Below are 21,509 nucleotides of genomic sequence, written 5' to 3' on the forward strand. Positions count from 1 at the left end.
TGTAGAGGTGTGGAAAAATTTACTGCCTGTACGTCTCAAGCCACTTATCAGCATATTCAGTCCTGTGCCTAACTCCTCAAGCTAAATAATCAGGAGGCATATGGAGACGTTTTGGGGTCCTAGAGGCTGTCTTTTGCCTAGCAGGTTAAAACATGATATTGCTTCTCTTGGAACATAGGAGGAACAAGGAGAGCGGTCAGGAGCTATCTCAGAAGCATTCATCCAGAATTCATTCCAGAAAGCAGCTGACAGTCAAAATTCTGCACTTCATATACTAAAAGAATTAATTTTTTAGCACTGGATCCCCCTGCTATGCCTTAGCATTCCCAAGCCTCATACATCTAAGTTACATGGAAAGGGATTTGAGTAGCACAGCCCTTTTTTCTGGCCAGCAGAGCCTCCGCTTGCTTCCTGCTTCCTCTGGGAACACTAACAGAGTATTAGCAGCCATTAAGGAGGCATTTGCTAAGTGACTTATAAGTTGCCTTGAGTAGTCACTGTGCTCACTCTGAGGCAGAGAACAGTCAAGTGCTTACTTTGCCAGCGAGGAGGCCTAGAGAATTTTTGACACCTCTGTGGATCAGAGATTATATCGGGATTTGAGGAAAGTTAAAAATTAACTCTTTAATCCAAAATCCACTTTGTTCCTTCCCACTGGATTCATTTCCAAACACATGATTAAAGAACTGCTGTTTTGCCTGCGGGGGGTGTTGAACAGATTTGGGATAAACGCCATGGAAGATTATGTGCAATAGTGTAGCAAGTCACTAGTGAACAAGTCACTGATATTTTATCCATGCACATTTTCTGCTCTAGGAAAAGCAAATGTGAAAGACAAAAGTAAAGCGAGTGGGAGTGCATGACTCTGGGATTATGTCTCATACATGCTGGATAATGTGTATTTGCACTGCTGTGCTCTAGGAGCTGACGGAAGTACTGTTTCTACCAGCAGGTTCTTTAGCTTACCAGGTAGAGGCTTTCATCTGCAGAGAAAGATCCCTATTTCTATCCCCAGTACTGTATGTTTGCAGTACAGCTGATGCATAGGGTGGGACAGGTGCAATCATAAATAAGGCTAAGATTTTGTCATGCATATTTTTAGTAAAAGTCACAGGTCATGGGCAATAAAGAAAAACTAACGGAAGCCCGTGTGTGACATTTACTAAAAATATGCATAACAGCTCAGAGCTGTGAGGCCCCCCCCACTGCCCGTGGCTCCCAGTGTGGGGCACCCCAGCTGCCCGTGACTCAGAGCTCTGGGGCACTGCCCCCTTCCCCACCCCCTAGCAGCTGGGAGCTTGGGGCACCTGCAGTTTCCAGCCACCATGGGCTGTGGGGGGACACTGCAGCTCCCAGGAACCACGGGGTCAAGTTATGCATTCCATGACCTCTGACAAAATTGCAGCCCTAATTGTGAGCTGGTTCTAGTCTCACTTGGGGGCAACACATGCCCTGGTAGGGCTCAGCCTCGGAGGCTCAGGAAAAGGGCTGGTATTCGTAGCAGCATAGGACTGAAAGGGACCTCGACAGGTCGTCTAGTCCAGTCCCTGGCACTCCTGGCAGGACTAGATATTAGCTAGACCATCCCTGACAGGGGTTTGTCCAACCTGCTCTTAAAAATCCCCAATGATGGAGATTCCACAGCCTCCCTGGGCAATTTATTCCAGTGCTTAACCACCCTGACAGGACATTTTTCCTAATGTCCAACCTAAACCGCCCTTGCTGCAATTTAAGCCTTTTGCTGCTTGTCCTGTCCTCAGAGGTTAAGGACAATTCTTTTCCCTCCTCCTTGTAACAACCTTTTATGTACTTGAAAACTGTTATCATGGCCCCTCTTAGTCTTCTCTTCTCCAGACTAAACAAACCCAGTTTTTTTCAATCTTCCCACATAGGTCATGTTTTCTTGACCTTTTAATCATTTTTGTTGCTCTTCTCTGGACTTTCTCCAGTTTCTGCACATCTTTCTTGAAATGTGGCACCCAGAACTGAACACAATACTCCAGTTGAGGCCTAATCAGCATGGAGTAGAGTGGAAGAATTACTTCTCATGTCTTGCTTACAACACTCCTACTACTACATCCCAGAATGATGTTGATTTTTTTGAACAGTATTACACTGTTGACTCATATTTAGCTTATGGTCAGAGATTCCTTTCCGCAGTACTCCTTCCTTGGCAGTCATTTGCCAGTTTGTGTATGTGCAACTGATTGTTCCTTCCTAAATGGAGTACTTTGCACTTGTCTTTATTGAATTTCATCCTGTTTACTTCAGACCATTTCTCCAGTTTGTCCAAATTATTTTGAACTTTAATCCTGTCCTCCAAAGCACTTGCGACCCCTCTCAGCTTAGTATCGTCCACAAACTTTATGTGTGTACTCTCTATATCATTATTTAAATCATTGCTGAAGATATTGAACAGAACCAGACCCAGAACTGATTCCTGCAAGACCCCACTTGTTATGCTCTTCCAGCATGACTGTGAACCACTGATAACTACTCTCTTGGAACGGCTTTCCAATCAGTTTTGCACTCACCTTTTTGTAGCTCCATCTAGATTGCATTTCCTTGGTTTATGGGATGGTCATGTGAGACAGTATCACAGGCTTTACTAAAGTCAAGATATACCATGTCTAGCGCTTCCCTCCCCCCCACCCCCCACACAAGGCTTGTTACCCTGTCAAAGAAAGCTATCAGGTTAGTTTGGCATGATTTGTTCTTGAAAAATCCATGCTGACTGTTATTTATCACCTTATTATCTTATAGATGTTTGCAAATTGATTGCTTAATTATTTGCTCCATTATCTTTCTGGGTACAGAAGTTAAGCTGACTGGTCTGTAATGCCCCGGGTTGTCCTTATTTCCCTTTTTATAGATTGTCACTATATTTGCCCTTTTCCAGTCTTCTGGAATCCCGTCTTCCAGCACTTTTCAAAGCTAATTGCTAACGGCTCAGATATCTCCTCAGTCAGCTCATTGAGTATTCTAGGATGTATTCCATCAGCTCCTGGTGATGTGAAGACATCTAACTTGTCTAAGTAATTTTTAACCTGTTCTTTTCCTATTTCAGCCTCTGATCCTACCTCATTTTCACTGGCATTCACTATGTTAGCCGTCCAATCACCACTTCCCTTTTTGGTGAAAACCCTATTTATACAGAAACCCTGAGGTTAAAATCACATATAGGAACACAGGCTGCTTTGCATCATTCTTGTGAGCTCCCTTGGGGACCAGGGCAAGGTGTCATGGGTGAAGCGGACGCAGAGTGCGCCCAGGTTAATGGAAGATGAAACCTGATATACACAGGCCTGCATTACATGAAGGAGGGCATGTACACAGATGAAATGGGGAGGGAGCATGTGGGGGGAACAAGTCCATGTGTTTGAGGGAGAGGGGAGACAGGTCTGTCAGCAGGGCTGCCACGCCCTATTCAGACTTTCCTGTATCATGCTTACCCCTCCAGGAGACTGACTTGAAACTGCTGCCAGATTAAACTGAAGCCTGCTAGACTCGGCCATAAATCATCCCAGCTCATGCTTCTCATTCAGGCTGACTCTGGTGCAGAAGCGTGCAGCCCCTGGGCTGAGCCCTCTCATGCAGGAATCCAGCACATAGTCCCAGACTGCAACATGCAGTTTCAGTACCACTTTATTATCTTTCTATTCACACAACACAGGGGCGGAAAAACCCGAAGTGAATGAAACAGTAACACTGATGCCCTAGGAGGGGGTCTGTTGCTGACTCAGGGATGCCTGCCCCCAAGTCAGATGTGTCCAGGGAAACAGCGTCTCACTATCTTTTGTGAGTGGCCTGTTCAGTTCTTAGTGCACATGCGAAATGTACAACTGTTATATGGCCCCCTGACTTCCAGTGGGATCGTCACAGACACGTGTATGGAGAGATTGGGTGCCGCAAGCAGGGGCAGACTTGAGTGTTCATGCAGGTGTGAATGCAAGTAGAGACACAGACCCGTATGCACACAGGTGCAACTGCATGGGTATACCGATGGGTAGAACCATGCACAAGCAGGAAGACATATGCACACACATGCATTCATACACAAACCATAATAAGCAGAGCGTAGAGAGACATGTGGCTATGGCTCAGCTGCAGTGTGGATGTTTTTATAAATAATAGATCTTGCCAGACAAATGGCCAAGATTCTATTCCCAGCTGTGTCATGAGCTCTGTGTGACCTTGAGCAAGTCATTGCTGCACTGGGCCTCTGTTTCCCTTCCTGCCCTTTGTCGTGTCTATGCAGACTAAGCTCTTTGGGCCCAGACTGTCTCACTACAGTATGTACAGCATTTGGCACAACAGGGCCCCAAGCTCACCTGAGGTCTCTGAGTGCTAAGCTAACAAAATGGCTTGCTTTTTTTGACAGACGTACATTGGTGGATGAAGGGAAGGCAGCATCTGGTGGGAGCATGCAAAAGGTGAGTTTTAGGACTTGTCTTAATTAGTGACGAAGAAGAGGGAAGAAACAATATCTTAATAAAAGGTGCAGATGATCCTAACCTGGAAAGAACTGCAAGCCCCAGGCAGGCTGGAGAAATGACTGAGAGGGACTTGCAGCGCTTAGACTCAGACAGAGACTAACAAAATGAGAGTTTGCCTGGATACGTGCAAGTAATTAAACTGGCAAAACATCACAGAGTGGTTCAGTGGCAGGGAGAGAGCTGGGAGAGGCCAAGTGATACAGGAGTTTTCATTAGGAGCTCGCGGCATTATGAGCCAGCATGGTTTGGGGTTGTACCCAGAAGTATCGTTCCAAAGTAAAGCGGGAATAGTGCTCCTCTATACATGTGTATATGGCTCTGGTACAATTACTCCTGAAATGCCACACTCAGTTCCAGGAACCACAACCCCCACAAAGAGTGCCTGCAAACTGAAGAGATTTCAAAGAGCATCAGTGATCAGGGCAGAGGGGACAAGTTTGGGGGAGCAATTGAGACAGCTAAATCTGTCTTGTTTAGCTGCTGGGGGAAAGGGGATCCTGCTTAAGGGCTGCAAATATACCTCACTGTAATCAAGCCGTACATGTCAGGGCATGTGCTTACTACACAGCTATAATTTGCAGACAGGTCACACATCCCCTCAAACACAAAAAGACATCACACATACAGATGCATTTTTGCACATATTCAGCACTTGGACTCATCTGTGCCACTCACATCAATGTATCCACCCCATCTGCACTGCTATCTACATGCACAATCCCTCCCCAGTGCCAGCTCCCCACAGTAGGGTGACCAGATGTCCCGATTTTATAGGGACAGTCCCGATTTTTGAGGCTTTTTCTTATATAGGCACCTATTACCCCCCAGCCCGTCCCGATTTTTCACACTTGCTATCTGGTCACCCTACTCCACAGTCACGCATTGGGATATGCACATGCACACAGCGCTGCACGCACACCCAGCAGGCAACAGGGTGCTTGGGCCCACGTCCCCCTCTTTGTTAGATATCAACGCTTGCAGCAGGCTGCTCACCCTTCTAGCGGTGGGGACATGGCTCCATGCTCAGCTGCTGGAGGGAAGCTTGGGACAGGTCACCCAGCAGGCTTGGTGTCTCAGGGACACGTGCACAAACTCACAGTGGCACAACTTGTTTGGAAACAATCCGTGCTAGGACTTGGATCCCCAAGGAGCAGCTCTACCCCAGAGCTGTAGGAGACTCCTCCACCACCAGCAGTCAGAGCCCTGCCAGCCAGTAGAGTGCAAGACTCTTACATGAGAAACAGATTATTTTAGCAGCAAACACTTCAGGATCTCCCCAGAGCAGCAAGGGCTTCTCAACAGGGCCAGGCCCAGGACATGCACACTTCCTCTTCGTCTTTCAGAGCAGGGATCCTGGTGTGTCAGAGGGATGGACAGCAAATGCCACAGAAGACTTTGCTGAGGTAAAAAATAAAATAGGACCAGTGTCCTACTTGTAAAGTTCCAGTTAAATCAACTCAGGAACTGCCTTGTCTTTGCCAGGGTTCAGGCCGATTGGCCTGAGTAAAGTGCAAATGCCAGTCTGCTTTCAATGATAACTGCAGTCGGGTCAAGGCAACACTCAAATTTCAGCTCTTCCCCAGGTTAAGATTAGCTTGACCCTGCTGAAAGGGTGGCGGGCATGGGCTTGCCCTGCCCCAGGGTTAGTGCACATTTGCCATACTGAAGGGCATGTTGGCTCTGCCCAGGCCTTAGATCAGGTTGGCCATGCTGGAGGTGGTGGCGAGCCGGCGGTTCACAGCGAGTCGGCTGGAGATGGTGAAGATGCTAATGTCACCTGTGCCCAGTCTCCTGGGAGCAACTGGGCAGCAGGAGGTGCTGAGCACATAAAGCAGGAGGCAGAGTAGAATGGCAGCCCCAGCAGTCATGAGGATGACTCCACTGGAGAACATGCTGGCCAGAGGCCGTGAGGGGCTGAGCTGCATGGTCGTAGTGGAGAGGACAGTGAGGACCACGCCACAGACCAGCAGAACCAGAGCGCTAAGCAGCATCATCACACAGTCCGAAAAGCCACCACTCTTCAGCAGCTCAATTTGGTTCCGGCTCCGGATGCAATTCATGTCCTGGATAGCAGAGCTCAGCAGCTGCTTCAGCAGCACTAGCAAGGCCAGGAGGCAGAGCGTGGTGCCCACAGCCAGCCGCCACTCCCCGGACCGGCTACTGGTGCTATAGAGGAGGACAATGCCCCCTGTCCCGCAGGCCAGAATTAGCACCACGGCCACCCCATAGCACAAGATGGATTTCTTAGGGTCCTTGAACCACCACAGCTCGACATGCTCCTCAAGGATGTTCCTCTGAATACGGCCAGCATCCGCAGGGGGCCGGGGCACACTGAGTTGCTCCAGCTCAGGCATGGTGGGTCCTGAGGGGCCTCTAGGCTGGGCAGGATGTGCTGCGATGATCACACAGATGGCGCCAGGTCCGTGGCCGGGGAGGTCAAAGTCACAGCAGCTGTGAAGGCTGTGGCATTTCCTTGTGAGGCAGACAGCTTGTGTTCTTGCCCTCTGATGCCCTGTGGCCACTGAATGTCAGAGCTCCAATACAGCAGGGATGCCCATCACTGCATCCCCTAGTGAGTTACGGGCTGCACGCCAGGGGAAGTGCCAGGAAAGACTCTGGCTGAAGGGCAGGACAATAGAGCCTGATCTGCGGTGTCCACTGTAGTGAGCTGATGCACCTCCAGAGTGTCATGGGGAGTGGCTGGTACTGAGTCCTCCAGCCCCCTCCTTGTCCTAGTTACTTCATCTGAAAAAGGCCAGAAAAGAACAAAGTGTAATTGACCAAAGCCCCTGCTCCCAAATACCCCCCACCTCACCCCCGTCCCCAGTTCCCAGGGCTGGGGGTCAGAGACCTTCCTCACTGAAACCCACGCTCTGTGGCACAGGCCAGGGGACCTCCCCCCGTGCTGAGGCTCCACTCACTGATGCATCTGGGCATCCCTGTTCAGTGAAGCTTGTCTCAGGTGATACTGCCGCTTTGGGTCTTCTGTCTCTCCAGACTCAGTGGCTGCAGCGCTGCTGAGCCCAGAGACTGCTCAAGTGTCCCTGTGCGTTCCTCGGCAGGACTGCAACTGCAGCTGGGCACCGGCAGCACGGACAGAGGCAGGTCCCATGCTGTGATAAAGCCCCATTCACTGCCCCAGCCTCACATGCTCTCTCATCAGCAGCTGCCTCTTGTCACCAACTGGCTCTCCAGCCCAGACTGTCAGCAAAGGGTTGGGTCCTGGGCTTAACTCTTACAGTCTAGTCCCAACCAATGGAGGAAAAATGAAACAATGAATAGTAACTGCTGAATTGGCTGTGCCTTTCCGTCACCCCAATCCTTGGGCTGAGCCACCAACACACTTCCCTTGGATCATTGTCTCAGGCCATTAGCCCAGCCTGGATTACTGCCCAGGATGACAGTAAAGGCGCTCACGTTTCCCCAGACACTGCACCACATACAATTCATGGTTATTTCTCATGTTTCCACTCCCCACATCCCTGCAGTTTCCCTGGAGAGAGCTCCCTCTGCCTGACAGACAGGTTTGCAATGTGCGCACGACGGGAAGACTCAGCAATTCTGCATGCATTTTCTAGAGTCTTGGTGCGCCCCCGCCTACTTGAACACACACTTAAAGCATGTGGGGTGCAGAGGGGAAGCTACGTAATCTTATGGACTTGACTATGCAAATAAGCCCTCAGCTCCTCCCTGCCTTGCCCTTCCCTGACACCTCACAGCCTTTCCCAGTGGCTAGGGACATCTGTTGAGCAGAGTCTGCACTGTAAGCAGAAACCACCTTCATTACTCCAGCAGCAGATTCCCAGCCTGTTAGAGGCCTCAGTGGGTGTAAAAACCAGCATGGGGGTGCGCCTACGCTACCCACCATACGAGGTGTGCTGGGAAACGGAGGGGCATGCCAGAGCTGTGGAGAAGAGGATGCCAGGTATGTGTTATGCTATGGCCACTGTTCCCGCTAAGTTGTGCGCATCCTAAACCCCATGCACACGGTGAAACACCGCGTGCACAAAAATTTGCACAGAAGCACAACAGTTTGCACAGAAGAAATTTTTTGCACACACGGCCTGTCAAAAATTAGAGGGAACATTAGCTATGACTATGCTCAGTTGTGGTTAACAACTTGGGATCCATGTTCAAGTTCCACTTACACAGGTTAGCGCAGTCCCAGGGGACCATCCAGCACTTTAGGGAGCCGTAACTGGACTCCCAGCTAGCCCCCTCTTTCCTACTTAATTGACACAGAGACTCTGGCTCATGGTATCTAAACATCTCAGAGACAGTAATGGAGACACCCTCGCAACCCCTGTAAGGCTGGGCATTATTAGCTCCATTTTACAGGTAGGGAACTGAAACCTGAGAACCTTGTGACATTTCCCAGTCAAACACAGGGAATTTATATCAGCGACAGGACCCGAAGCTACAATGCCAGGGATCTAGCTGGGAAACTTACCCATAAACCCAGCCTTCATTCCCAATTACAAATTCTCCTTCCACCCAGCCTTTTCACCAACTGTGAAAGGTCCTTGTACCCCCCTACCCCTGGGTCCTTGCACTGGGCGTTGTCCAGTTAGCTGTGTCTGGCTGGGACTGAAGGGGACGGCCACATAGAAACTAGTCAAGCATCAGCTATAGAGCAGCAAGGAATCATCTCACATAGCACTCTGCCTGTTATACAAATAGCACTAAGACCATATGACTTGGTGCTGTGTGTGCTCCACTGGCTCCTATTTTCAGTCTCAAATACAATTCAAGGCTCCAGTCCCAGTTTTGAGGACCCTTATAGAACAGAGGGCTGAGCACATGGTTGGGTCTGCAGGCTGAGCTCACTGCACACACTAGAGGCTCCTGGCAGCTCTCCATTCTCCCCCACAAGCTCCCAGTGCGCCACCCTGCCATCCCCTTCCATGTCTGGGCCTCTCTACAATCCTCCTCCCTACCCCACCTGCATGCCAGGGGCTCTGTGTAGCCCCCACCCTCCCCTACCAATGTGCCCCATTCTCCCTCCAAAGCTTGGGCTCTATGTACACTCTATTCACCCCTTACCATCCCAGACTCGTGCCAGGAGATGGGTGAGGGGGCTGCACCATTCTGGATGCAAGAAGTGATTTCCTTGGCATCTTAAACAGTGGCCACGTGAAGCATCTCTTCAGCTAGGCCAGGTGGGCAGGGAGTGGGGGGTGCTGGAGCCAGACACTGCCTGACAGTGTCAGGGCAAACGCTTCCACGTTCCGGCCCTGGCTGTGATGGAGCATGAGATCACTGTTAAAGCGATAAGCACAACAGCCATTGTTCAAGGCTCTATACCAGCTGGTCACATGGCAGGGCGGATTCTGAGCGCTGTTCTGCTTACAGGCATGTAGCTAGTTGCGCTGCATGACCTTTGCTCTGTGATAATCCTCTGCTGCAGCTGTGGAGTTTGGACTCTCCTGTGAGTGACTGGATCCAGAACACAGAAATTCCTAGTCTGAGAATTTTTGCTTGGTCTGGAGGCATGTAGTATTCTTGATCAGACTCACAGTCTGGCTGTATTCAAAACAATTACAATCCTCCAGTTAGTGGCCAGCGAAGCAGCTGTGCCTGCCTGGGACCAGCTCTGCTATTCGCAAACACAGCAACAGAAAAGACATGTGCTGCCTGCCCCTATACGCTGTATGTTGCTGGGATGCATGCACCCTGCAAGGTAAATGCACTCAGCCCTGCAAGGGCCTGTTTGACTCCAGGGGACATTTCTGAGCTGGTTAGTTTAGATGGGGGCTGAGCTGTGCAGGGTTAGGGGTGAGCTCTGGGCTTCTGTCTGAGAGCCCCCTTGCAGTTTCAATATTATTCTAACATCCAGTCTCATAGAGCCCAACTACACCAGCACCATAACTGCATGTCCGCATCAAAAGCACAGCACCCTTTTCCCCTCACATTGTGCTCTAGGCACAGAACTATGCTGTCTCACCATTACGCCTTTCACACAGCTTCCTTGAGGCCTTTGGACTGCAGGAGTTGCAGGAGTTGAACTCTTTACATTTTATTTTTCTCCTTTGTTGTCTCACTCATCACATCAGAATAGTCTGCTTGAGCACGGGGGGGGGCGGGGGGTGGGGATGGGGATGTGAATCTCCACACCTCCATACAGGAGGACAGCTTCTTTCCACAATAGACTGGAAATGCTGAAAAGCTCTTTCTCTTTGCAGCAATTCCCCGCTTCCTCCAAACTTAGCATGGAATAAATAGGGACACAGACACTCTTCAGAAAGTCATAGATTTTAAGGCCAGAAGGAACCATTAGACCATCTATTCTGTCCTCCTCTCACAGACCATTAAATGTCACGCCCCTCCCTTGTATTGAGCCCAGTAACTTGTGTTTGAGTGAAGACTTTTGACTTCAGTGTTTCCGGCTGTTATACATGGGACAGGAAGAACCAGGGGCCCAGACCCCATAGAGTGAAAGAGATTTCAGCTCAGCTGCCACAGATGGCTCAGTTGTTAAAATACTTCCACACACTCTCCTGTTGTATGGTGTCAGGTCAGCCCAGGAGACATTCAGAGGTGCTTTCCGCCCCTCCCCAACCCAATGTACCAGAGGAGAGAGACTACTAGGTTATGGGATTGTTTCCAGTGCTGCTGTTGGCTTTTGGACTCTTTTGTACAGTTTTATGTGCCTGATAAGGAATATAGGAGTGTGTAGGGATGCATAGTTATTCTAGCTCAGAATCCCAGAGGAATTTGTTGCATAAAATTCTTATTTTGCAACATCCTACCATTTTCTAAGCTGCAGGAAGTTGCACCAGTTATTTTTAAGCTTCCAGTCATCATGGTGTCAGTCCTTAAATATGGCCCCTCCTCCCTCCCCGCCCCATATAAAATTTTTCCTTCTTGGTCAGGGCTGGGTACAGCACATATGGGGATGGCAGTCATGACCCCTGGTCACACATACACACACTTTGTGGATTGATCATGCCCGAGGTGGGGCTTAGAGTGGAGGGCTCATGGTGATGGGGCTCAGTATGTGGCAGCCTTCTATAGCCAAGTAGATTAGGTTTGTTTCACTTAATCAAAAAGGTTCATGATTGCTCTGCTGAGCGCTTGAACAGACCCCACCATCATGATGCCAGAGCACCTATTCCAGTGCAGATCTTGCTGAATGAGGCCCATTAAGCAACAAGAACCACCTGAAGCTGAAGTGTCAGGCAGAAAAGGGTGAGGCAGGATAGAGGCTACTCCGGACAATCGGCGGTCCTAGGCAGACTTCAGTACGCAGAGCCCCGCCCCGCTGCAATCCCATAGCCATCATTTAAGATAGATGAATTGACCATAAATCGTCTACATGAAACGGGCCTAGATCAAAGCACACTAAGGACCTGTTAGTGTGGGCAAGCAGGGGTACACCCTGCATAAATTCCTTACCACAGGCAGGGGCAGAAGAGCCTTCCCAAAAGTGGGGGACCCAGGGGCCTGCTGTGGTCCTAGCCCTGCCCCTCCTTTTCCCCCTGAGGCCCTGACCTGGGCCTGGCCGGGGAGCCCCAGACCCTCCACCTGCTGAGGGATGGGGGGACGGCGAAAGCAGCCCCCCCAGCCCATGTCCCTGACTCCTGGGTCCCTCACCCAGGGCAGGTGGAGGGTCTGCAGCTCCCCACAGCTGCAGGGGCTCCCCGGCCAGGCTCCAGCTGCTGGCCTGGCCAGGAGGCGGAGCCTCAGAGGGAAGAGGAGGGGGAGGGCTGAGGCCCATGATGAAAAGTGGATGGGCCAGGCCCATCCAATGGCAAAAAGTGGGAGGGCCATTGGCCCTTGCCCTCCCCCCCTCTGTTCTGGTGTCCCTGACCATAGGTGCTGGTTTGTAACATATTTGGTACAGCCCTGTAGTGAGTCTGGGGAGGAGTGAAGCCCCTCAGGTAAAAGAAAAATTTGAATTTGATTGGCCATAGAAAAGGAGGACTTGTGGCACCTTAGAGACTAACCCATTTATTTGAGCATGAGCTTTCATGAGCTACAGCTCACTTCATCGGAGGCTCATGCTCAAATAAATGGGTTAGTCTCTAAGGTGCCACAAGTCCTCCTTTTCTTTTTGCGAATACAGACTAACACGGCTGCTACTCTGAAAATTGGCCATAGACTGGCTCGAACTGTTATACTAAACATGGCTACAGCCCTGACCTGAGTGGGTCAGTGACCCCTCCCGGACCTGGAAAGGCTATATGGGATCTAAGCAGCTTCTTTAAAACAGCACCCACAGGTCAAATGGGACGCTCCATGGGACAGGAGTGATCTCATTCAGCACTCCCTCCCACATCGGTCAGTCCCCCTTTTGGCGTGACAATGCAGCAAATATATCAGCATGCTCCTCCATAATCAGATGTCCCTGGAAGGATGACACCCCTCCCAGTGGGGTCCCCCACCCCGAGGAGACAGCAGCCATGCCCAGCCCCGACATTGGGGTCTATCCCCAGGTGCACCATTTGACCTGTGCTGTGGGGCTCTATCTTCCCTCCCCAATCCCAAGTGAGCCCCTCTGGGTGTCAAGGTCAGGGGTTGGTCCCTAACATAAAGCTGCGAGGGAAGGGGGTGGGAAAGCCATGCATCACATGGATGTTTTTCTAAAAAATCTGCTCTAGGAATTATTTTGGGGACGTTCACTGACCTGTGCTATACAGGATGTCAGACTGATCACAATAGTCCCTGTCGGCCTGGATGCCATGAATCTAAGATTGAAAGAATGAAGTGTGTGTGTGTGGGAAATCATACAGTGGGACTGGAGTCTGCACGGGGTGGGACTAGGGGCAAGGACCTGGGAAGAGACCAGGACCCAAATGAGAGATGGGGTGGGGGTTCAGGCCTCAGGACCCAAGAGAGAGATGGGGTGGGGGTTCAGGCCTCAGGCCCCCAAGTAGTAGCTGGGCTAGGACACAGGCAGAGATGGGAGGGGGGCAGGCAGACTAGGGCAGGGGTGTTAGGACATGTGGGAATGGGAGGCAGGAACAGATGGGGTGTGGGAAGAACACAGGGGAGCTGAGAAGGGAAGGTGGGTTAGGTCAGGGGATGGGGGGGCGGCAAGGGGGTGCCACTTACCTGGTTGCCACTCACCTGGGGGGGAGGGGCCCTGCTGGGTCCCTCATTGTTCAGCTTTTCTAGAGGGAGGCTACTGTGGGCTGGGCCAGGCTGTGGGTTCCCCACCTTGGGGCTGCCTGTGCTAAGCTGGGCACATGGTCCCTGTCGAGGCCGCTGCGCACACCCTGCTGATGTGCATTAACCGTTCATTAAAGTACTTTGATCTAGTCCTGGTTCAAAGCGGCCTACGGCAAAGTGCATTAAGGAACGGTTAATATGTGCAGGGTAAACACGGCAAGTTAGACTGCACCGCAGCAGGTGAGTACAGACTAGAACACACCCAGCTTGCAATTAATCTACCACACCAGGGCCCTGTACTGCAGGAGGCAGCTGCCTAGCTTGCCTATGCCTAGAACAGTCTATGCGTGTGAGAGGGGCAGACCACAGCATCAGTTTGGCTAGCTTTCATGAAGCAGCCCATAGCCCCACACACCCGCAAGTGGGGATGATTATGAGCTATGTGAGAGACAGAGCTTGACACAAACAGCTCGCGTGCAGCTACAGATTTTACTCACCCACAGCTGACAAGTAATCACCAACTTGAGGCACAATTCAGCCACCTCTCCGCCTTTGCCTGAGTTCCTAGCTGGCAGCTGAGGTTGTGCCACACTCTCCTTCCATTGGAATCAGGCTGACATGGCAGGTCCTGGGATATGGCCGAAGGGTAAAATCTTCCAACAGCAACGACCTGCCAGGCAACAGGTGTAACTTCCAGCTCTCCTTCCTTGGCCTGTTCAGCCAGCTACCAGCTTCTGATAGGCTGCAGCAAGCACAACCCTTTCACTTGGACTGGACAGGTACATTCCCCAGCAGGGAGGGGTCTGATACAACCTGTTGTCCTGGAAGAGATTCCAAGGCTGTAACTGTGGTGTGTGGGTGTCGCCCTCCCCACTCAGAGCAGGATGTCTCATTTCACATTTCCTCCCTGGCTCAGGTGACAGAAGCGGTGGGGAGTGGTGAAGAGGTGGAACAAGACTTCTGGCTGAGCTGGCAGAGCCAAGCAGGATTACCAGAGATGCTGGCTGAGCAGAAGACATTTGACCCCTTCAGGACTGGCCCTTTACAGAGTGCTCTGGAGTCAATCTGGGAGTGCTGTGATAGGCAGGAAGCAAAGCCAGGCCCAGAGACACTGAGCCATTCCCAGCATGTCCTTTTCTCCCTTGCTGCAGATGGCTTCTTCTTTGGGCAGCCTGCCTGCTCAGCCCCCTCTTGGGACAGAACAGCAGGTGGTTGGGGCCGCCTGGCGTGCAGCCCAGCAGATCCCATGTTGAACAACAGGCAGGTAGGGAACAGGAGACATCTCTGCCTGTTCAGTTGGGAAAGGGGGCTGCTCTGTTGTTTGCAGAGGTCAGGGAACCAGAAGAGTTTGTTCAAGAGAGGGCACAGGAAGAGATGGGGCTGCTGCCAGGCAGGAGGGAGTATAAAGCATACACTCCTTTATACTCACACAGCACTGCTGCAGCTGTTATCAGCCCTTTTGCTCCAGGTTATCTTATTCTTCTTTGTTGTTTCTATGTGTTTGTGAGCATAATAAAACGTAACGAGAAAAGGCTCTTTATCCATTCAGCACACTGTGGTTAGTGATGGTGGCGTTTACAGGGGAGAAAATGCAATAAAGGGACAGCTCGGTAAGGAACAACACAGGTAAGTGTCACATTACTGTGGGTCATTGCTGAAACTGGTTTTCAAAGCCTCACACACATGCAGAGCCTCTCAGTGTGCTCTTCTTATTGCCCTGGTGTCTGGCTGCTCAATATTGGCTGCCAGGTGATCTGCCTCAACCTCCCCACCCCACCGGAAAGTTTTCTCCTTTTGTTTCACAGAGATTATAGAGCAAAGAGCAAGCAGCAATAACAATGGGAATATTGCTTTCACTGAGGTCTAACCTAGTAAGCAAACAATGCAAGCAGTTTCAGAGTAACAGCCGTGTTAGTCTGTATTCGCAAAAAGAAAAGGAGTACTTGTGGCACCTTAGAGACTAACCAATTTATTTGAGCATGAGCTTTCGTGAGCTACAGCTCACTTCATCGGATGCGTAATCCGATGAAGTGAGCTGTAGCTCACGAAAGCTCATGCTCAAATAAATTGGTTAGTCTCTAAGGTGCCACAAGTACTCCTTTTCTTAATGCAAGCAGTCTTTTAAGTGCCCAAAGGCACATTCCACCACCATTCTGCACTTGCTTAGCCTATGGTTGATCCACGCCTTACTGCTGTCCAGGCTGCCCGTATACAGCTTAATGAGCCATGGGAACAAGGGGTATCCCATGGGAAACTGGCATTTCAACGTAACAGCCGTGTTAGTCTGTATTCGCAAAAAGAAAAGGAGGACTTGTGGCACCTTAGAGACTAACCAATTTATTAGAGCATAAGCTTTCGTGAGCTACAGCTGTAGCTCACGAAAGCTTATGCTCTAATAAATTGGTTAGTCTCTAAGGTGCCACAAGTCCTCCTTTTCTTTTGGCATTTCAACATCACCAATGTTTTTTTTTGCAGTCTGGAAAGAAAGTCCTTGTTTGCAGCTTTCTGAACAGACTGGAGTTCCTAAAGATGCATGCGTCATGCACTTTTCCCAACCATCCCATGTTGATGTCAGTGAAAGGGCCCGTGATTCACCAGCGTTTGCAACACCATTGAGAATTACCCCTTTCGGTTTATGTACTCTTTGGCAAAGTGGTCTGGTGCCAAGATAGAGATATGCATTCTGTCTATAACCCCACTGCAGTTAGGGAACTGCATCGTGGCAAAACCATCCATTATGTCCTACACGTTGCCCAGAGTCACTACCCTTCTTAGCAGAAGTCTATTGATTGCCCTGCAAACTTGGATCACAACAGATCCCCCCAGTAGATTTACCCGCTCTGAATTAATTCCCCATTGACCGGTAGCATTCTTGCATCGCAAGCTTCCACAGGGCTATCGCTACTCACTTCTCAACTGTCAGAGCAGCTCTCATTTTAGTATTGCTGCACTTCAGGGCGGGGGAAAGCTCTTCACACAGTTCCATGAAAGTGGCCTTACACATTTGAAAGTTCTGCAGCCACTGCTTTATCCCATAGTTGCATAATGATAGGGTCACCAGTCACTGCTTGTTTCCCGGGCCCAAAAGCGGCACTCCACCATGTTAAGGTGATGCACAACTGTTGCCAACAACTGCGAATTGCTCCTCTCTATGGCATCCAGCTTGCATGGTATCACATTGTTCCGTGCAATGGCTCTTGCTTCAGCTGAGTAAATACTGCAGGATAAGGCGTGAGGTGTTTGTAATGCTCATAACAGTGTACAGCTGAGGAGGGTCCATGCTTACCATGCTATGGCATCTGTGCGGGTAACCCAGGCTTAGGAAAAAAGGCGTGAAAAAGGCTTGGTTTGTTTGCCATTGATTTCAGGGAGGGAGGGAGGGAGAGCGGCAAGTGCAGCATGGGAGGCTAAAACCATGTTCCCATAACCACCTGCGCAAATGTTTTGGTCCCATAAGGCATTGCAAGACCAACCTACAATTCCACATAGCTACCCACAGTGCAGCGCTTTGTGCATCGATGCAAGCCCTGCTAGTGAAGATGCACAACACCAACACAATAAGCATAGTAGGGACATGCAAGATTGACTTGCTTAAATTGGAGGCTCAATGTCAACTTACATAAAGTTGACTTAACTTTGTATCGTAGACATGTCCTGAGGCAGGTATTTGTGTGCAGTTTGTTGTTTTTCAATAGATCTGTACGCTGTCTAAGAGTAAAGTGTGGTTATGTTTTAGAAAGCCCTTTGCAGAGTTTGTGTGTGTAACTTTAGTGCCCTCAGGGCCAAGATGGAGTGTACTCTGCAGGCAGCTCTGGTCAGCAAAAGGGGTGCACAGGAATGCAGCAGGGAAAGACCCTTCTACCCAAGCGGCATCTGTTCCAAACCCCTCCCCCCCAAGTGAACACACACACACACCAGAAGAATGCAATGAATATAAGAACCTAAGAAGGGCCATACTGGATCAGACTAAAGGTCCATATAACCCAATATCCTGTCTTCCAACAATGGCCAATGCCAGGTGCCCTAGAGGGAATGAACAGAACAAGTAATCATTAATTGATCCATCCCTTGTTGCCCATTCCCAGCTTCTGACAAACAGAGTCTAGGGACACCATTTCTGCCCACACTGGCTAATAGCCATTGATGGACCTATCCTCCATAAATTTATCTAGTTCTTTTTTGAACCCTGTTATAGTCTTGGCCTTACAACATCCTCTGGCAAGGAGTTCCACAGGTTGACTGTGTGTTGTGTGAAAAAATACTTCCTTTTGTTTGTTTTAAACCTGCTGCCTATTAATTTCATTTGGTGACCCCTAGTTCTTGTGTTATGAGGAGTAAATAACATTCCCTATTTGCTTCTCCACACCAGTCATGATTTTATAGACCTCTATCATATCCCCCTTTAGTCTTTTTTGAAAGCTGAAAAGTCCCAGTCTTATTAATCTCTCCTTATATGGTAGATGTTACAGCACCAAAAGTAAAATCCCTGAAAACTGCATGGAAACTTTTTAAAGACACCATAATACAGGCTCAACTTAAATTTATACCTGAAATTAAAAAACATCGTAAAAGAACCAAAACAGTGCCACTGTGGCTGAACAACAAAGTATAAGAGGCAGTGATAGGCAAAAAGGCATCCTTTAAAAAGTGGAAGTTAAATCTTAATGAGGAAAATAGAAAGGAACATAAACTCTGACAAATCCATTTTGAAGCACTTGTAGGAGAGGAAGGTGATCAGGAACAGTCAACATGGATTCACCAAGGGCAAGTCATGCCTGACAAACCTGATTGCCTTCTATGACGAGATAACTGGCTCTGTGGATAAGGGGAAACTGGTGGATGCGATAGAGCTTGACTTTAGCAAAGCTTTTGATACAGTCTCCCACAGTATTCTTCCCAGCAAATTAAAGTCTGGATTGGATGAATGGACTATAAGGTGGATAGAAAAGTGGCTAGATCGTCAGGCTGAGCGGGTAGCAATCAACGGCTCGATGTCTGGTTGGCACCTGGTATCAAGCGAAGGGCCCCAGAGGTTGGTCCTGGGGCCAGTTTTGTTCAACAGCTTCATTAATGATCTGGATGATGGGATGGATTGCACCCTCAGCAAGTTTGCAGAGGATACTAAACTGGGGGGACAGATAGATACGTGGATGATGCTAGACAAATTGGAGGATTGGGCCAAAAAAAATCTGATGAGGTTCAACAAGGACAAGTGCAGAGTCTTGCACTTAGGATGGAAGAATCCCATGCACCGCTCCAGGCTGGGGACCAACTGGCTAAGCAGCAGTTCTGCAGAAAAGGACCTGGGGATTACAGTGGATGAGAAGCTGGATATGTGTCAACAGTGTGCCCTTGTTGCCAAGAAGGCAAATGGCATATTGGGCTGCATTAGTAGGAGCATTGCCAGCAGATCGAAGGAAATGATTATTCCCCTCTATTCGGCACTGGTGAGGCCACATCTGGAGTATTGTGTCCAGTTTTGGGTCCCCCACTACAGAAAGGATGTGGACAAATTGGAGAGAGTCCAGCGGAGGGCAACGAAAATGATTAGGGGGCTGGGGCACATGACTTATGAGGAGAGGCTGAAAGAACTGGGCTTATTTAGTCTCCAGAAGGAAGAGTGAGGGGGGATTTGATAGCAGCCTTCAACTACCTGAAGGTGGGTTCCAAAGAGGATGGAGCTAGGCTGTTCCAGTGGTGGCAGGTGATAAAACAAGAAGCAATGGTCTCAAGTTGCAGTGGGAGAGGTCTAGGTTGGATATTAGGAAACACTATTTCACTTGGAGGGTGGAGAAGCACAGGAATGGGTTACCTAGGGAGGTGATGGAATCTCCATCCTTAGAGGTTTTTAAGGTCCAGCTTGACAAAACCCTGGCTGGGATGATTTAGTTGGTGTTGGTCCTGCTTTGAGCAGGGGGTTGGACTTGATGACCTCCTGAGGTCTCTTCCAACTCTAATCTTCTATGATGGTGTCTAACTTATCTGTTACCACTCAAGAAAGAGATCTTGGAGTCATTGTGGATAGTTCTCTAAAAACATCCACTTAATGTGCAGCGGCAGTCAAAAACGCAAACAGAACGTTGGGAATAATTAAGAAAGGGATAGATAATAAGACAGAAAATATAATATTGCCTCTATATCAATCAATGGTACGCCCACTTCTTGAATACCACATGCAGATGTGGTCACTCCATCTCAGAAAATATATATTGGAATTGGAAATCAATATAGGAAAGAGAAATATTTACTTACAGAGGAATGAAAAGAAAAAACAACCGGGCAAAAGCTAAGGGGAGCAGTAAAACAGGGTAGCATTCAACATAAGGCCCCTCAACCCCAGTGGTACCACAGTCTGACAGGGCAGACACCAAGCAATGTGTCTGTACTCAGGGTTCAGGAGTCCTGGGAAGAGTTCCAGTCCAGTGATGAGTCTTGGGTGCCCCTAGTCGTCTTTGGTGGCAGTGAACTTTCCCCAACAAACCCCTCTGGTGCCCTCTTCTGCTGCTCTCTGCAAAGGCACAAAGAGCCACAACATCCCCAGTTAACTAGCTAACAGCCTCCCTCCTTATTCCCAATGCAAAGTCACAAGCCCCAGTACTCAGAGCCCCATACAGCTCTGGGTGTCAGTGATACTGGGTCCAGCTCTAGTTTGTCCTTCTCCCTGGTACAGTGCCTCTTCTGACTCCTGTCCTGGAGGGTCTCCGATCTGTCCCTCCCAGGCTTCAGGCAGGTTCTCAGCTGCTTCACTCTGTGAAGACCTGCTTGCTGCAGCCCTCTTGTCTGAAGCTCTCTCTGTTCCTCCCCACCTCCAACAGCTCTTCCTCTTCCTGGAACAATCAGCACTTCCCCCCTCCGGAGAGAGATTTAAAGGGGCCATGCTGTCTAAACCCCAAAGAGGTTACACGTGTTACTTGATCACACTGTCACATGCCCCTGAAGGGTTTAACTATCAAAACGGTGTAACCCCAACAGTGGAGCTCTGGGGAAGGTATGCTTAAGTCACTGGGGAGATTTTGAGGTCCAGAACTGGTTGAGGGGCCTACGTCAGCTACCATCTGTACCCAGAAGTGAGCCTGAGAGGCCAAAGTCTGAGTCTGAAAGGCCAAAGTGTCTGGATGTTGCTCAGACACTGTGGGCTTAGAAGCACACAAGATCCAGTGCTGGGATCCAAACAGTGGCCTGATGTGTGCTCAGCAGAGGACGCTCATCCAGGTCTGATGCATTGTAATCACAGGTTGTTAGCTATCCTTTTCTCAGTGGATCCTTTTTGAGAAATCAAGGCTGGCCACTATCAACTTGCAGGGGACTTACTAATTTCTCTTGTGTACAGTGTGGTAAAGAGGGTGCCAAGTTCAATAGCCTTTAAAAGGAACAGGAAAATGGTACTTCTCAAACATCGCAGTTCCTCAAAAACTGTTACCCAAGTGCACAACTCTATAAGGCTGTGTCCATTCAGCAAGAATTAGTCTTTGACTACAGTCACAGCTTTTAAGAACCAGAGCTTTTCATGAGATATTACAGCACCTAACGGGCTGGTATTGTCAAAGGTGGTAGACTCAACAGTGTTCAGAAGTATATCTCCATGCAAAACAAAGTAGAGCACTAATATAACTTCATCACAAAGAGTACATACCTCAGGGCACTTCAATAGCATATGCACAAAAGACTAGCTTGCTGTTTTGCATTCCCAGTACTCGTCTGAGGATGTCAGTACAACTATTTTGGATTTACTAAGTATCTGGTGTGCTAAACAGTCTCCACTATAAACACTTCAGGTGCAAAGTCCCACCCAATATCTGACTCCAACACCCACCCTAAATACGATGTCTTGATTTCCCTGAGTGTTCACTGTTTACATCAGAATCATGTGGTAGGCTTTATATTACCTTTGGAAATCGTATC

At 49.3% G+C, this 21,509-nt stretch overlaps 2 protein-coding genes across 2 annotated transcripts in view; both read right to left on the reverse strand.

Moving 5' to 3' along the window:
* Window positions 1–3,633: 3,633 nt before the first annotated feature.
* On the reverse strand, window positions 3,634–6,852 carry TMEM125 (transmembrane protein 125). The gene has a single exon (XM_073358051.1). The coding sequence runs from the start codon at window positions 6,848–6,850 to the stop codon at window positions 6,188–6,190; it is 663 nt and encodes a 220-aa protein (XP_073214152.1). The 5' UTR covers window positions 6,851–6,852; the 3' UTR covers window positions 3,634–6,187.
* A 323-nt stretch (window positions 6,853–7,175) lies between these two features.
* CFAP57 (cilia and flagella associated protein 57) overlaps window positions 7,176–21,509 on the reverse strand; it is a 154,078-nt gene continuing 139,744 nt past the window's right edge. The window contains exon 22 of the mRNA XM_078854151.1: window positions 7,176–7,241. Coding sequence (XP_078710277.1) covers window positions 7,233–7,241 — 9 coding nt within the window. The 3' untranslated portion in view covers window positions 7,176–7,232. The remainder of the gene's footprint in view (window positions 7,242–21,509) is intronic.

Source organism: Lepidochelys kempii, chromosome 8, assembly GCF_965140285.1.
Source record: "Lepidochelys kempii isolate rLepKem1 chromosome 8, rLepKem1.hap1, whole genome shotgun sequence".
Taxonomy (NCBI): domain Eukaryota; kingdom Metazoa; phylum Chordata; order Testudines; family Cheloniidae; genus Lepidochelys; species Lepidochelys kempii.

Excerpts from the sequence above, each read along its gene's own strand:
- TMEM125 (XM_073358051.1), bottom strand. The coding sequence starts at position 6,850 with ATGCCTGAGCTGGAGCAACTCAGTGTGCCCCGGCCCCCTGCGGATGCT.